The sequence below is a fragment of the Echeneis naucrates genome, chromosome 21, assembly GCF_900963305.1.
Source record: "Echeneis naucrates chromosome 21, fEcheNa1.1, whole genome shotgun sequence".
In the NCBI taxonomy this organism is placed as follows: domain Eukaryota; kingdom Metazoa; phylum Chordata; class Actinopteri; order Carangiformes; family Echeneidae; genus Echeneis; species Echeneis naucrates.
In genome coordinates, this window is record NC_042531.1 from 12,785,888 (window position 1) to 12,801,449 (window position 15,562).

The 15,562-nt window shown below is 41.6% G+C and overlaps 1 protein-coding gene across 1 annotated transcript; it reads right to left on the reverse strand.

Moving 5' to 3' along the window:
• Positions 1-13,743, reverse strand: vwc2l (von Willebrand factor C domain containing 2 like). The gene is made up of 3 exons (XM_029530811.1): positions 13,342-13,743; positions 4,424-4,553; positions 1-152 (listed from the first exon to the last, which is right to left on the reverse strand). Exons 1-3 carry the CDS (start codon positions 13,741-13,743, stop codon positions 1-3), a joined length of 684 nt encoding a protein of 227 aa, XP_029386671.1.
• Positions 13,744-15,562: the final 1,819 nt, after the last annotated feature.

Consider the following 15,562-nt stretch of genomic DNA (forward strand, 5'->3'; position numbering starts at 1 on the left):
CTATGACAATGACTGGCCGTTGAGGCACTCCCGCCTCAAACACTGTGCTGGCTTCCACCAGTCTCCGTTGTGGCATCGGCAGATGGTACAGTCGTCCACCTTTACTTCAATTCCGGCTGGGATGATCGTAGTTCCAGCAAAGCAATTAGGACCTGCCGCATGGGAAGGGAGAGAGAGACAGGAAAGAAGGGATGAGAATGACAAGAAATGGATGTGGCTCTCCTGAGTGCTTCTCTTTTTGGAGGGGCTGGTAGAGTGATGCAGAGAGCTGCAGGGAGTTCGGGGAGTCAGAGCATACGTACAGATCTTTTCACAGGCATGCACCGATGGGCTTGTTTTTGCAACACTAAAGCGCTTTTGTTAGTCTCCCCCTTCTCCCTCGACATGGAGCTCTTTGCATCCTAATGCACCGTGAGCAGAGAAGCCTGCCAGGCGCTAGCTTGGCAGTACAGAGAGAGACAGGGGAAGAGAGAGAGAGAAAGCTGCTTTGAGAGGCAGGAGGGAGAATGGTGTTAATCACTTCAGTCTGTATGAAAAGGCCGCAGAACTCCTTCGCAATTCCTTACAGAGTTTTTTTACACACACACTGACTTCAAAAACAATAAAGATTAAATTTTGACATCTGATTTATTCTTAAAACACTGTAGGGTTTACTTAAATCAATCCCTGTTTCTTGAGAATCCCTTTAATCCTAAAACCTGTTTGATTGTGCAACACTGGAGCCCCTCATAGCCATGTATTTGTTCATCCCAGCAGATAGACAGATTAGCTGGTGTACATTTTAGGATCTATCCTCCAGGAACTCCAAACTGCTGTTACCTTTTCAGAGAATGCAGGACATTCATTTTTGGTAAACAGCAACTGATATCATTATATCTATTTTCTTTTTCTGCCTCCCTTTGGGTGAATTAAGGTTGTGCATCTTTCCTCTGCCTCTTGAGACAGAAAAGCCAGAAGGTGCCAAGAACTCACCCTGGGTTTTAATCATTTAAATGAAGCAATTAGAAGCCCAATTGGTGTGACGGTGACTTTGGATTGCTCTCAGTAGTCGGCTCTGTAAAACCTGCCAGATTCAAGACTCCTCTATGAGGGGTCATAAAAATCTCATATGTCTCATAACTCTTGAAGACACAGTAGCTTTTTGCCCAGTCTTCATGGACGTCTGCTGTCCCTGTGAAATTGGATTCAATATGGACTAACTTAATGCTAGCAGTCTAGATGTGAAATGGTTTGTCGATCCAAAGAGCCCAGCAGCCCTGAATCCACTGGGACATGGGCCAGCTGCATGCACATCTGTTCAACCACTCCAGTTGGACACACACCAGGCCTTTTTCATGGAGGGCATTTTGACATGTCACAGTAGGAGAATCAAAGGTGTATTTAAAAAGTCAGGCTGACCCAAAGCACAAGATAGGACATACCATCATTACACAAAGTATGTTGAACCTTTTGGTTACCTAACCTAAACCAGTTGTCTTATTAGACCAATGAAAAAAAAAAAAATGAACCTTGTCATTATAAGCTTCAGGAAGATATCAACTTGTATGTGAGCCATCCTTTATCTTAGCATAGATGAGTCCCATGCTTTATTCTGACCCAATAAAAGCCCTTTGATCTGAGCTTAGAGGAGACATTGTGAGCACTTGCCAAGTCTTAACTCTCATTGATCTGCCTCTGGACGGCTGGCGCAGGTTACAGGACAAACTCAGTGGAGGTTGATGAGGGTAAAGGGTGACCGGTGCTGCTGCCAAATGTGATTGTTTATAGCCAGACAGATTCTGAGCCACAAGGACACAGTTTCAGCTACCTGTCACCACTCGAACGATATGCGCTCACTCTTCCAAGCCTCTGATCAATCCATGGCTAATAAAATTTTGTGAAGTCAGAAAATGTTTGTAATGTGTCAAAACTGTCCCAGCACATCATATTCTCCCTGACTGCAAATTAAGGCGTAAATGCATATTAGGACTCATTACAGTTTATTTGGCTCAAATACTATTCTTGCCTGAAGGTAAGAGATGAGTCATACAATTTCACCTGCCAAAAACCTGTAATTCACAAAAAAACTATGGCTCCTCAGCAGCATCCGAATCAGAAGATGTTACCCATTTGTAGCCAGCTCTATGGCACTACTCAATGATATATCTGTCGAGCAAATCACAATAGCACTGCTCCTCCGGCAGAACTATAAATAGTTTAATCCGATTGTACTGCGAAAACGCTGCCCATCTTCAGACAACTACTTATCATTTTCATCATGAGATTTATATAATTACATGTATCCCCTGATGCATTTACAGTATGTAATTCATGATAACGATTAGAGCTGAATCAGTCAAACTCATTGAATGTGAAGCTTAGAGATAAGCACCACCACTGGCTGACTCTTCCAGTGTGCTGCCTTCTGCTATCTGGTGCTGTTTTCATGGAGAAACACCAAAAAGCAGACACACTAAATGTCCTCACAATCAAAGGAAGTAGTTTGGTGGCAATAAGTTGCAGGTCACAATGCACAAATATTACAACCAGGTTACATTCACTCGAAAAACAACAGCAAAAAAAAAACAAAAAAAAAACATCCTTAGATATTGCACAAGTACTCCCAGACCTATTTCATCACAAATATACAGACTTGTTTTAACCTCCAATTAATGGGAACTAACAAGAAATGTAAAAAACGTTTATCAGAAACATTAGTCGAGGGTAATTAGAACCCAGACTGGTTTTGAAATGTAAACAACACAAGCTGTTCTTCAGCTATCTCAGAATGTGTGGGTTCAACCAGGCCTTTCACCCTGGCTAGGACAGTGCAGCTGAACCTCCTACACAGTAGAGATGCAACTACCCCATCAGTTGTGACACTGGCTAACCCAGCAGACATGCAGTTCAGCATAGAGAATAATCCCTCTTTACCTCTGGAGTTAGACTGGTGTGAAATCAGTATCTTTGAGTCACACAGTTCAAGATTTAGATAAATGCTCCCTCACCAAAAGTGGAGGATGTGCAAATAATTGCGGTAGTTGTAAAAATAATTGCTTGTGTTGCTATAGTTTGTGTGTTAGCATTTAGGGTTAGAGGAGCTGGCATGGCTGTGATATGAGGAAAAACCTTTTCAGTAAAACTTGAACATCTTAATATAAAAGCTTGTGAAATGAGTTGAATGTGGTTATTCAGGGTTTGAAACCACAACAGACTATTAGCAAACTTTAGTTATTTGTACGGTATATCCAAATTGTTTTCCATCTCAGGACAGAAAATGTATTTAGTGCACAAAACACAATTTAAAAGCACTCTGTTTGTTTTACATAATTATTTGACATGAACACTTGTTAGCAGATAAAGTAAAAGACTAATTGAGCACATAAGCTTTTACAGTTCCCTGTCCCTTGGTCAAAAATTAGAGCTAAACAGTATTCCTTTATTGTCCTCCCAAGAGACTTATCTGGCTGCTAGAGCCTGACCAGGGTCCCCTGGAAAGCCTAGAAATGGCAGGCCTACCCTGAAATGCCAAGGGTGTCACTGTGTCCTGTCAGCTTGGATTAGCTCTCTCCTAGCAGCTACTGCAGCCTTGTTAGGGTGGGTGTTGTTTTCATGTGTGTATGTTGAAATAAAAGACAAAAAGCAGGGGGGATCAAGAGAAAATGAGATGTGCGTAGTTGCGTTGAAATGGTCAGTGCTAAATTAAAATAGTTTTATTTATGCTGATTTGAAATAAAGAGAAATATTTTAGAAACATGTATTTGAATTTGGAATAGTTCCTCCAATTGAGGTGTGCTAAGGCTGCAGTAAACAAAGCACGGGAGTACATATTCCTGCTTATCATGCTCTCATTTGAAGAGTTTCTTTGCCAGCTCTTCCGACCTCTAATTACCCGCTTTGATGTGAGTATAATAAAATCACAACAACACTCTTTGTCTGCACTCTTGATATTGGCCTACAGGCAAATTTTTGCTGTTGGTCATCCTTTCCGGGATCACGTTGCACAAGCGGTTGTTGTACTTTTGTCATAGAGCTCCATCTGTCCCGCAGGATTGCTGCTGGCAAAGAGACATCTCCTACCTCGCCTTGTAAATAGCCAATGAACCATCGGAAACCTATAATTCTAATTTAGCGATCGTCCGTGTGTGACACACCAGGGCACTGTGAGATAAAAGGCTCTCTGAGGGCCCATTAGTCCATCCCACCATGCCTTTAATCAATGGGCTAATGTTTACTCTGCTTAGTGTGTCATTTATAATTAAAACTAGTACTGCTCATTAGTGTACAACGGGACCAAGGTAATAATTTTAATTCATAAAAAATCAATTACATCTTTGTCCTCTAAAGGCGCGGTCATCAAATGGCAATACCACAGATAAACTTGCCATCATTGGTTTAATGAAAATTTAATGTGTGTTGACTTCCAGGCGAGATGAGTGTTTACCGTTTTTACAGATGGGGCAGCACTGCTCCGGCTCGTACACAGGGTTGACACACTCTGGGACGGCGCAGTCGGACACCACACAGTGCACCTCATTATTTGGTTCGCAGCGGCACCATTCACAGGGTGACGGCTGTGGGCAGAGAAGAGGGGGGGGGACAGCACATTGAGGTTAGATGGTTCAGAGGGCTCACCTTTGTGTTTGCTCGTACGCTCTCTACATGACTTACACCTGATCAGCTGAAGGAATAGCTCGCTGTTATTAATGTAGTTAGAGATTTAGATTTTCCCCAATCAAAAATATTCCTGTAATAGCATGCACCTCACGCTGTCTTGACAAACAACCAAACAGCTTAATAAATTATTCAAAAGGCCAGTTTTATTAGGCTACTTGCATACTTAACAAACAGCCTGTAGCTGACTTTGAAGAAAATGATGAGAAATAACTAATAAGGTATTTTATAAAATGGTGTACATGATATTTAGTATTTTGGTGCATTCTGTTCCTGCCTGCTCGAGGAAACAGTTCAGAGGCTTAACTCGCCACCTCTGCAACATGTAAATCAGTTCTCTGCTGCTCTCTTTCCTGCTGCTGCTTTCTTGACTCTGTCTTTACAAAGTCTCTTGACCAGAAACTGTAATGTAATTACATTAAGTGGAAAAATATAAACTATTTCAAAGAGCGGAAGGTCAACTGATCATCATATTAGCTTCTTCACCGTTTATCTTTTGAAGGCCTCTGCACTGGGTCTGCTCTTTGGGCAGCTGAGTCCTTGGTACTTAGAGGGTCAAAATCCTCCATGATCAAATATATGCACATATATGTACTTTTTTTCTTTGTTTTTTGGACGTTGATAGGTTAGTGTATGTCTGGGCAACAAGTGCAGCCAAACAAATCGGTTGATCTCATCTTCAAGTCAAAATAAACTGTGAGAGTTATCCATTTTAAGGGTTTAAAATCTAAAACCCTGCAAAATTGCAATAGTCAATATTTAATTCATATCAGTTTTTAATTCAAAAGCCATTCCTTTGTGAGCAGATGTGATTGAGGAGAAAATGAATGTGTTTTACATTCAGGAATCACAATATGTACACTGTACACTACACCTGCACACTTATAGTTAGAAATTTTGGGGAATCCTTATCTGCTTGGTTTTTGTGTGCTGTAAACAAGCAAAAGAAACTGTTATTGGTAAACTTTAGTGCAGTTCTGCAGTTTTTTGCTGTTTTTTTTTTTTTTTTTTTTTTTTTTTTTTTTTTGGTCCGGTGGTCAGACAAGGCTGTTTCTCCCCTCTACCATCTTTATGCCAAACCTACAGCCACAAACTTATCAGACACCACAGTGGTTCTCGAGTAACATGGAGAAGGAAGGCAACAAAGTCCTTGCAAAATGATGAACTGTCGATTTAAATTGTAAGCATTTTACTTTTTAATTAATTATATTTTACTTGATGTTAGGGTTAGGGGTGATGCCATCAACTCTCCCGAATGTATTAGCCTGACCAAGCTTATACTTACATCTACTCTTGACAAATTGAATTGGAGCAATAATTTCACTGTTGCTACTCCTGGTCTGTGCAGCATAGTTTATTGTAATTCATGGAAGGTTGAATGCACCAAAATTGGATATGATTGCCATTTTGAGATGCGGGTCAGAAAACAATGTAAAAACAAAGGCATGGCTTATTATCTAATGATGGCCAAACTTTCTTCTCCTTAAACAATCTTCTGCATGCGATCTCCAAGAGCAGAACCAGATCAGCAACTTTGAACATTAGCAGCTGTTTATTATAGGGATTTAGGGATTTAGGGATTTAAAACCAGGATGTGGAACTCTGTGACCAGATGTTTATAAGCCCAGCGAAAAGTCATTTGAAGATCACGTCCCCTACGAGGGAATGAATAAGTACAAGCGCAGCGACGACATTTACAAGTCTGACTAGTTTGCCTCTCGGTGTTAAAAGCTATGTTCTGTGTCTCTGCTTTAAAAGATTTCCACTTCAAGTCATGTTGCTGCAAGATTTCTTTTCATTTACTGTGTCCGTTGCATATTTTAAAGTTGCCAGCCTCTAATGTAAACCTCGTCTCAAGTCTTTTCCTTTCCAGTTGAAGGTGCACTTAAATGATAAAGGCTTTTAAGAAATGCCCATATAGATGACATCTGAGCCACTGTAACTTGAAATACCTCTCATTAGAAATTCCTGTCAGAAATTCCTCATATCTCAACGGCACAAGAAGTCAAAACTCATCCGCTCACATAAACAAATCACAGCAAAAACAAAATATCTATTGCAGTTAAATGTTGTTATACTCACCTGCCCTTCTATCATTTTGAGAGCTCCTACAGATATGTGCTAATTAAACCAAAAGAGGGTGTTTCATACGTATGGATGATGGACTACGTTTTGTTCAGGGATGCTTAACTTGTGGAGACAGGCAGGGTGGAATTTGCGGTCAGTAGCTGAGCACGTAGGGCTGAATATCCAAGTCAAAGTCAGTTACCATATACAATATGGAGTCATGACAGTGACAACATTTCAGGTTAAGATTCAGCATGTTTCTCCAATGGAGATGTCTGGCCTGGTCTTTGGGCTGAGATTTGTGATATTTTACCTGTACAGGTTGAGTGAAGATGAGGTACCCTAACCTGAGGCAGCATATAAAATCATATAAAATCAATTATATTATAAATGAAACAGGACAAATGAAAACAACTAGAGAAACTAGAGTTTATTGAAACTTTTGTATTTTTAGTAGTTTGTTTCAGAAATAGGCAGGCAATTCCAGAAAGAGCTGAAACTTTTGTGAATGTCATGTCCTGGAGGCTGGAGACGCCAGCTTTGGAGGGAAAAGTTGCCTGTTTGAATCCCAGGATAGAGAGGCCGAAAGAAATATGGGTCATGGAATAAACAGTGAATGAACAGCATGTTCCTCCATCAGTATTCATGGTTGTGATGCCTTAGAGAATGGAACCTTACCTCCACCCCCTTGCCCCCCATCCCAACCTGCTCCCTGAGTGCAGTGTGCGTGTGTGGTCGCCGCTTATTGATAGGTTAACTACAGAGGTCAATTTCCTGAGTGTGAACATTGTTGCTCAACATAAAAAAAAAAAAAGCATCTCATTTACATAACCTTTTGCTAACGTAGCTGAGTAAATAACAGTTAGAAGTATCTAATAATGAGAAAAGGTGCAGCACAAATTCACTGTTGAAGCAGGACAATGGGGAGTAACACCAGCTTTCAGTAATACTTGATCAGCTGCCAAACATACACTGAGGAAATGACACCACAATGTAAAAATGGGAGCAATTAGACATAGTCTGTGCCTATGCACCCACAGATAGAACATGCTACTATCTTTGGGGATCAAGGAGGAGATAATTAAACATCTTATAGAAGCATTTAAAGTACACATTAGTGATTGCTGATTAAATCCGTGAAACCTTTCATTTGTTTTTCCTCAGCAAAGGCGTTGTGCCAATCATGGCCGATGTATTGTAGGAATAAACTGGTACGAAACTCAGCATAGGAATTAACATGCACTATTCATTTGGTCTGGGGCAATGCAGTCAATATTTGGAATTAATGTGAGCCAGAAGCAAGAAAACATAGACTAGTTCTTGTTATTCCAGGCTGAGATCCATTTTTATTATTGTAGAAGTGATAAGAAATGGGCAGCTGGCTTCTTAACACATTGCGGGCAATACAGAGAGACATCCAGCTGTTATTTCTTGATGTTGCAGTCATGTACAAACAAGAAGACAGGCTATGAGACAGACAGGCATCACACATGGGCCTTTAACCCAGCTCTAGTAGATGCCTGTCACTGCAGTTGCCAGATATTAAAGCTGTAATTTGAAAAAGGAAACTGCTTCCATCTACTTATGACACATTGGAGGGACTTTCAATGTATTCACTGGCGCCTGGTGCTATAAGTGCATCCTTTTGTGTGAGGTCTACTTTGAAGAGGATCAGTCACGCCTTAGCCCAGGCTCACAAAAGAAAATGGAGCACCGGCACTGAATTTAGACGTGCAGCCAGCTGTTTTGGTGAAGAAAAGTCTCCTGCCCCCCCCCCATCTTATTGGCTAGCTTTTAGAGTCAATCAGCTATCCTGCATTTCATTCCAGACTGGAGACAAATATAGACGGGGCTGTAAAACAATGAATTGTCAAATAATCCTCAGCTGGGGCAACAGCTGGACAACAGGGTCACAGAAACTCACCCATGTAGTTAATAGGAGTGATTGGAATGAATTGACAGTCAAACTGCACGCTCCTGTTGTCCCAGTCAGAACAATATTTTACCGGTGGTCAGAAAAAACAGAGGGAGAGAGGGGAGGTAAGACTTGGGTGAGATGAGCTGTTTGCTACAGTCAGCGGCAATGTTTATGCAGAGGTGGCTTAGGTGCATGTTGAAAACCAAAAAAAAAAAGTCAGGAAATTCCCTTTGCCCTAATTTTAATTAGGACCCCTTTTTTTGCCTCTGGCAAAAAAGGGGCAGGAAAATCAATCTGAGCAATGTGTTTTATCAAACAATCACTAATTGCTGTTGTGTGCGATGTTCACACTGTGTGCACACATATGTTGTTTTAAATCAATTAATTCCGTAGTCTGCACGTGTTCCTTTGCAGTACTTTTTTGTAATTGTGGCACACCAAATTCTGCGAGGACCTCTCTATTTAGAGGACAATTAAAAGGGAAAAAAACACAACAGTATTTTCTATCATTTGTATCTATTACAGAGGCATAATGTTTTCCTGTGAAAATGAAATTGCTTTAACATTTAATCCCTTATCCTTAACTGCACTACACTGAATAGATTAGTATCCATCTTGTGGGGATTTAAGGAAGGGAAGTAAATTTAACGTGTTTAGGCCGCATGCTTGAGAAGATGTGTGACTGGCAAGCCAATCAATTAGCTACTTTTAAATTGGAATATTCCGGTATCAGAAATCTGTGTGCTTTTATCACTGAAAATGAGGGAGCCCTCCCCCCTTTCTTAACTCTATTCCTTTCCTGGGGACGGATCGCAGGAAGCACGGATGGGATTGTTCACATCTGAGTTCACATCCCAGCCCTAGCCTGACGATCTGGGATCTGAACTCACCCTATATCTCCTGGTTCTTGATTGGAGCTGTGCTGAGGCCAGAGGCACACTGGCAGCCATGCCGGGCGGGCTGGTCCCTTCCTCATCTGATGGGGAACCCTGTAGGTGAAACACCTACTAAGGTTGAGTGGCATGACAAAATGATAAAAAATTACACCCACTGGAATTAAATCTACACCAATACTAAATACTACTGTTGACGCTAAAGGTAAATTCTCATTTAGACAAACTGACTTTGGGAAATACATGTGTATGGTTTGTCCCTTTGCCTATGTGTGAGTCATACGAGCAGTGGATAGTGTGGCAGTAACTGTCTGCTCTTACATAGGATTTATTGACTGACCTACTGCATCTTAAATTAATTCAGTTTTAGTTGATGTCAAACTATGAACAGCTACTCGATTTTCCCACTTCATCATACACAAGAGAATCCGAGAGGCGTGACGCTGACCACATCTCTATCTAATCTGTCTGAGATCCTCCGTCTCTGCACTTCTTCTCCATCCTCTGCTACTGAATATAAATGCACGTCTGCATAGTGCAGCAAGCAGGCAAATGCCAATGAGGCCCACACCCAAAGGTTAACCTGTCGGCATCTCTAAACAGGGGGCTGAATCCCAGATACTGACCACCTTTGATTTTCTTCAACACTGCAGGGTTCCAAGCCTTTCATGTCCTCAGTGAAAAGACTCTCCTTCCACACTTGATGTGGACAAAGACTTCAGAGGTACTTGTGCGGTCTTAAATAGAGAGGGTTGATAATCTGGCAACAAATATTCCTTTTCTCTTTATTTCTGTCATGTTGTGCTCACTAAGAACCAAATAATTGCTTTTTTTCCCCCACTCCTTCAAGTATGAAGAAATGTCCTTTCTTCTCAGCTTCTTGTCAAGGTTAGCATCATGGTGGGGTGCAATATTGATGGACTTGATCTCACATTAAACTGTGTGGTTTATGCACACATAGCAGCCCTTATACAATATGTGGACTTGCATCCCAATGCCAGTCCAGAGTGCAAATAAGCCAATCAGTACAGATTATGTGCAAAGATTTTAAAGAGGCTCTACACACCCATTATGAACAGTAACACTACCTGGCTGTCATGCTCAAGTGCCAATGCATAATGCAGACAAATCAACTAATCATGAATTTTGAAAAAAATGCTAAAAATGTCTCACGTTTTTTAAAAGCCCTCAATTATGTCTTGAAATGAACTTTTCAAATTTACAGTAATACAAAACACAGCACTCTGACTGGTTGGAACCAGTTACATTTAATATTGATGCTTGATTAATGGCCAAAATCAGTAATTGAATTTCTAAGTCGATGATTCACTGTTATATTGATTGACTAATCAGTTAATCAGCCAGTTATTTTAGCATAAGCATAATGGCCCTGTGAGGCATAAAAACTCTTGTTAACAGTGGAAATCAGAATTTTACAACTCTCCCCTCATCTGGCTGAAAGTACTAGACGCAGATTTATGACAGTGAAATTGAACAGCAGCTAAAGATGTTTTACATGAACTGATGGACAATACAGAGTCTGTGTTGTGGTTCTTTTAGCTTTGTCTGATTCCTCGAAAATTGTATTTTCACAGATAGACTGTAGCAGAATGGTTAATAACGATGCTTGTCTCATCTTATTTGGCGTAATTTACTGAGTAGCCCCCTGCCTGCTTCAATTTGCTCCGGTGACATGACATGCTAATATTCCCAGGTGTGACGTTACAACATCTCCCAGCAGAGGTTTCTTTACCTCCCTGTGAAGTCATTGTGAATGTAAAATGAAGCAAACACACCACAAATGACAGGATGTTCCACAGGAGCCAAACAAAGTTCAAATAGTCTTCTCAAACGCAAATTTAATCAGGTTTTGTTTTTATGTACAGCCAAATGTTGTCATTGGAGAATGATTAAACTCCAAATTAACCGTATTCATGAATTAAATACAGTATTTTGGGATATATGTTTGTTTAGAGTTCCAGTCAAATTTTAATGCAAGTAAAAATTTTTTGTACAAAATTTAACTAGCCAAAAAAAGAGATTTCAAGAGCAGCATATGAGTTACTACTCACATGTTGTATATTGTGTTAGTATCAAGTTATATATACGTATTTATTTATTTATTTATTCAAACAGGTTGGAGGGGGTTGTGACTAAAATGAATAAATGAAACTACTTAACCATTCCATGTTTGAAAGGCTTTAGGATGAAGCATATATATTCATTGATTTTTGATATTAGATGTGAGCAAAATAAATAATAATAAATTATGTCTCACCCTTTGAGGATTTTTTCAGATTTGACTGCCCAGTAGTTGTACTGTTGCTCAGTACTTTCTGTCTCATTTACCTCTTGGTGACTGAAAGCTTTAAAGCCCTGTGTGTGTGAACTCATGCTAACTCATCTTGGAATTGTATTTGAAATGTTGAAGCCTTCATTTGCTTCACGGTGCTCCGGCACCACAACACTTAATAGGTAGTCGTTTGAACAGGTATCATTTCAGGTTGGCTGCCGACAAAGAAACATGCTCATTTTTTATTACTCAATTATTAACTCAAAACCTTTCCAATTGGAAGAATATATTTTTGCACACAGCTGGGTTTTTATTTCCAGTTTGTGTTATACAGGGAGAACGTACAGGGGTAACTGGTTCATTCCTTATGGAAATTGTCTATCCACTGTTGTTGTCATTATATAACCTTTTAGCTGGCTTGATTCTCCCAGTGTATGTAGGCCTCACTGTATATAGGCATCTAGTTTTCTCTTAGCACAACTAATTGCTAAATCCAGGGCATGATAAGCTTTTTGAAAAACTAACCCAACCCAATTTATATCCTGAAGACTCTTAATCTTCCGGATAGAAATGTACAGCATTTGGGTGACACAATTTGAATGGATATTAAACTTGGTACATATTTGTGCAGACACAAACGAATGCCACGTAACCAAAGAGCTGCACTGCCGTTTGGGCCACATTGTGTCATATTATGATTCAATCAGTTACAGCCCCGATCCACATGTGAGGAGTCTGAATGGGGAGGTTTCCTCATGGGCAGCAACAGTTTAAACACAGACCGTAGTGTCATTTCTAATCAGGCAGCCCTGTCGTGCTCCATAACAGCTGCCGAGACAGTCCTCTGACCGGTAGAAATTAGTGCTGGTTCTGCCATCAGTGACTCAATGCCCACCAATCAAAACATTAAAATACCAGAGCGCCCATCAGTTGAGTAATGCTGGATGAATGTTCAGTCGATGGTGCGGGGACGTGAGGGTGTGTGGGGGCAGGAAGAGCCATCACTCTGGGAGGCAGCCATCTTTGTGCCCTTGGCCAATAAACACATATTCATGATGCCTTCACAGTATGCCAAGAACCAATACAGCACTCTACTGTAACTGGATATATGTCACCCAAATGGAAAGCCTCGCTTGATTTAGTTCATTCAACGCGGCCTTTGTCCCTAGGACACAGTACGGCCAACATGACATGGCTGCAACATATTCATCTGCATCACTCGACATGAGCATGCAAGTCTCGTTGGGACTTTTCGAATGATTGTATGTCATCCAAGTGGTGCTTGCTTCAGTGGCATCCAGATGCTGTCAGATTGAGTCATTGTGACGGAATGAAACAACTATCTGACTCAAATGTTAACTGTGTTTCCAGCACCGTGCCTAAAAGAGTCCAATTGGAAATTTTAATGGCACAGTTTGTTAAATGCCACAACGTTGGTTTTGAAAGTCCAACCCAGCTGATTGGATGAAGAAATGTGAAGTGAGACTGATCACTCAGTCCTACAAGTCAGGTCTTACCTTGAATTCTTCCAGGATCTTGTACGTTTTCCCTCTATACTCGCAAAAGTTTTTAACCTCCTTGCACTCGGGGCAGCATCCATTGTGCTCCACTTTGGTGCACTTGGGGTGCAGTTTGGGACACTCGGGCTGGTCGCACACGGGCCCGTCCTCCGTGCAGACGCACGGACAGTTCGAGTGTCCGGGGTAAAAGCGCTCCCCCAGTTTGTAGACAAAGCCACTGTCGTCCACGCAGCCTTTCCCCCGGTAGTCGTCAAAGACGATGTTCTCGGCCGCGCTCCGCTCCGCGTCGTCAGCGGCGTAATCCTCGGGGTTCCCCACCGTGGCCGGGGACGCGGTGCCCAGGGCCAGCAGGAGGACGAAGGCAGGCGGCAGCACACTGCCCATCCTTCGCCGCAGCATCGGTATCCACATTCAACAAGACCGTGTGGATGTCATCCTTTTAGGCTCCCGGTATCCTCTCCGGATCCGTCCTGCGCTTCATTATCATCACCGTCACCATCACCACCATCATCATCACTTGAGGAAACGGGCTGCAGTGGAACAAACAAGAGATGATGTGATGGATTGTGATGGATGGTGACTGTGCTGCTGTTGCTTTGCACATCCTCAGAAACCATCAGACCTCACCTTCCCACCACTTTCCCGTTTTGGTTGAGCCTCTGTGTATTTGACTGACTGTGTCCTACCGCTGCAGCCAATTGTCTCTATCGGAAGCGTTCAAGTTTTTTTCATGGCTGTTTTTGTTTTCTTTTGTGTGTTTAATGATTCCACTGTGTCTTACGAAATCATCTAATGTCATTACGCTTTAAAGAAAAGAGTAAACCTTTATTCACACATGAAACATGTAGTCTGTGTACGTGCTGGTCTCTCTCTCTCTCTCTCTCCCTCTCGCTCTGTGTGTGTGTGTGTGTGTATATGTGTCTGTGTGTGTGTAAGGCTTCTCAGACTGCCTACAAATCAACCTCGTGCAAAATCTCAGCAATAGCTGAACATTAAAAAAAAAAAAAAAAAAAACAGGAAAATGTTGAAACGTCGATTATGTGAAGTGGGTGGAGTGTGAGCTCTAATTCACACCAACCTTCTGTATTTTCAGTAAAATCCAGCCCATTAACGATCTATTTCAAACTCTCTGGGAGCGACTGGAGACAACAGGTAGCTATTAGTCTTTATCTGATTCCACGGAAGCCAGTAATCGCCCAAATCGCAGCTCCAACATTGAATCTACAGTAACCTGGCCTTACTGAATGTAAAATGGAAATGTCCCGAGTCATTGTTAAATGCGCAGCGATTTAACCCAAAATGCATTACCCTGTTCAAAAGGGAGGGGGGGGGGGCAAAAAAATCCAGGCAGTTAAGCATTATCTAGGCCTGGCGTGAGATACATATTTTCTCTTAGCTCCGAACCTGCGCGTCCTGACAGATCAATTGAAATTCACATGACAACATGGAAGAAAAAGCGACAGGGCAAAAAAAAAAAAAAAAAAAGAAAGAAAACTCACCGCGTTGAAATAGCTTGAAATCCACTAAGTATGAAGCCAGAGAGCCCAACACACAGAGGGGCTGTAGTCGGTTAGCCCTTTTTGGAAACTTCACTTTATCCAACGGGTAAATTCACCAGGCTCCACAAATTACTATAATCCTCCCCCCCTCGGTCGTGAAGATGTGTTTAAAACCAGTTAAACACCACCCTTTGGGAGATACGGTTCCCCCTTTTCCGGCGCAAAGAAAACCACATCCACGTAAAAGTAGGTCTGCTTCATGGTTATCCTCATCGGACTCACCTTTTTGAGACAATATCACAGTTCACGTCCCAAAGCATGCGGTGTGGAGAGACAAACAGAGAGCGAGGGAAAAAACTGCCAGGGGAAGAAAAATCCTCGTAGCGTTTCCTGAGAATCAATTAATTATTTCCCAACGATACGGGCGAATAGGCGAATATCAGAAAGCAGCAGTCATGTGTGCAGCCACTACATCCAGCGGTTGTATATATTCATTAATATATTCAATAAAATCCCGATGGGTACAAGTTGAAGAGTGTAAATAATAATAACAATAACGATAAAGAACGAGGCAGTGAAGCTGGTTGTTTTCACCAGAGGTCGCATTCACCGTCAGGAGACGAGACTGAAGAGGGAGCGCTCCGACTTTCAGCACCTTGGAGAGCGGCTGTCTCTTGCGTTGTGCACTGAGCAAAGCAGAGCCCCCCCCCACACCTCCC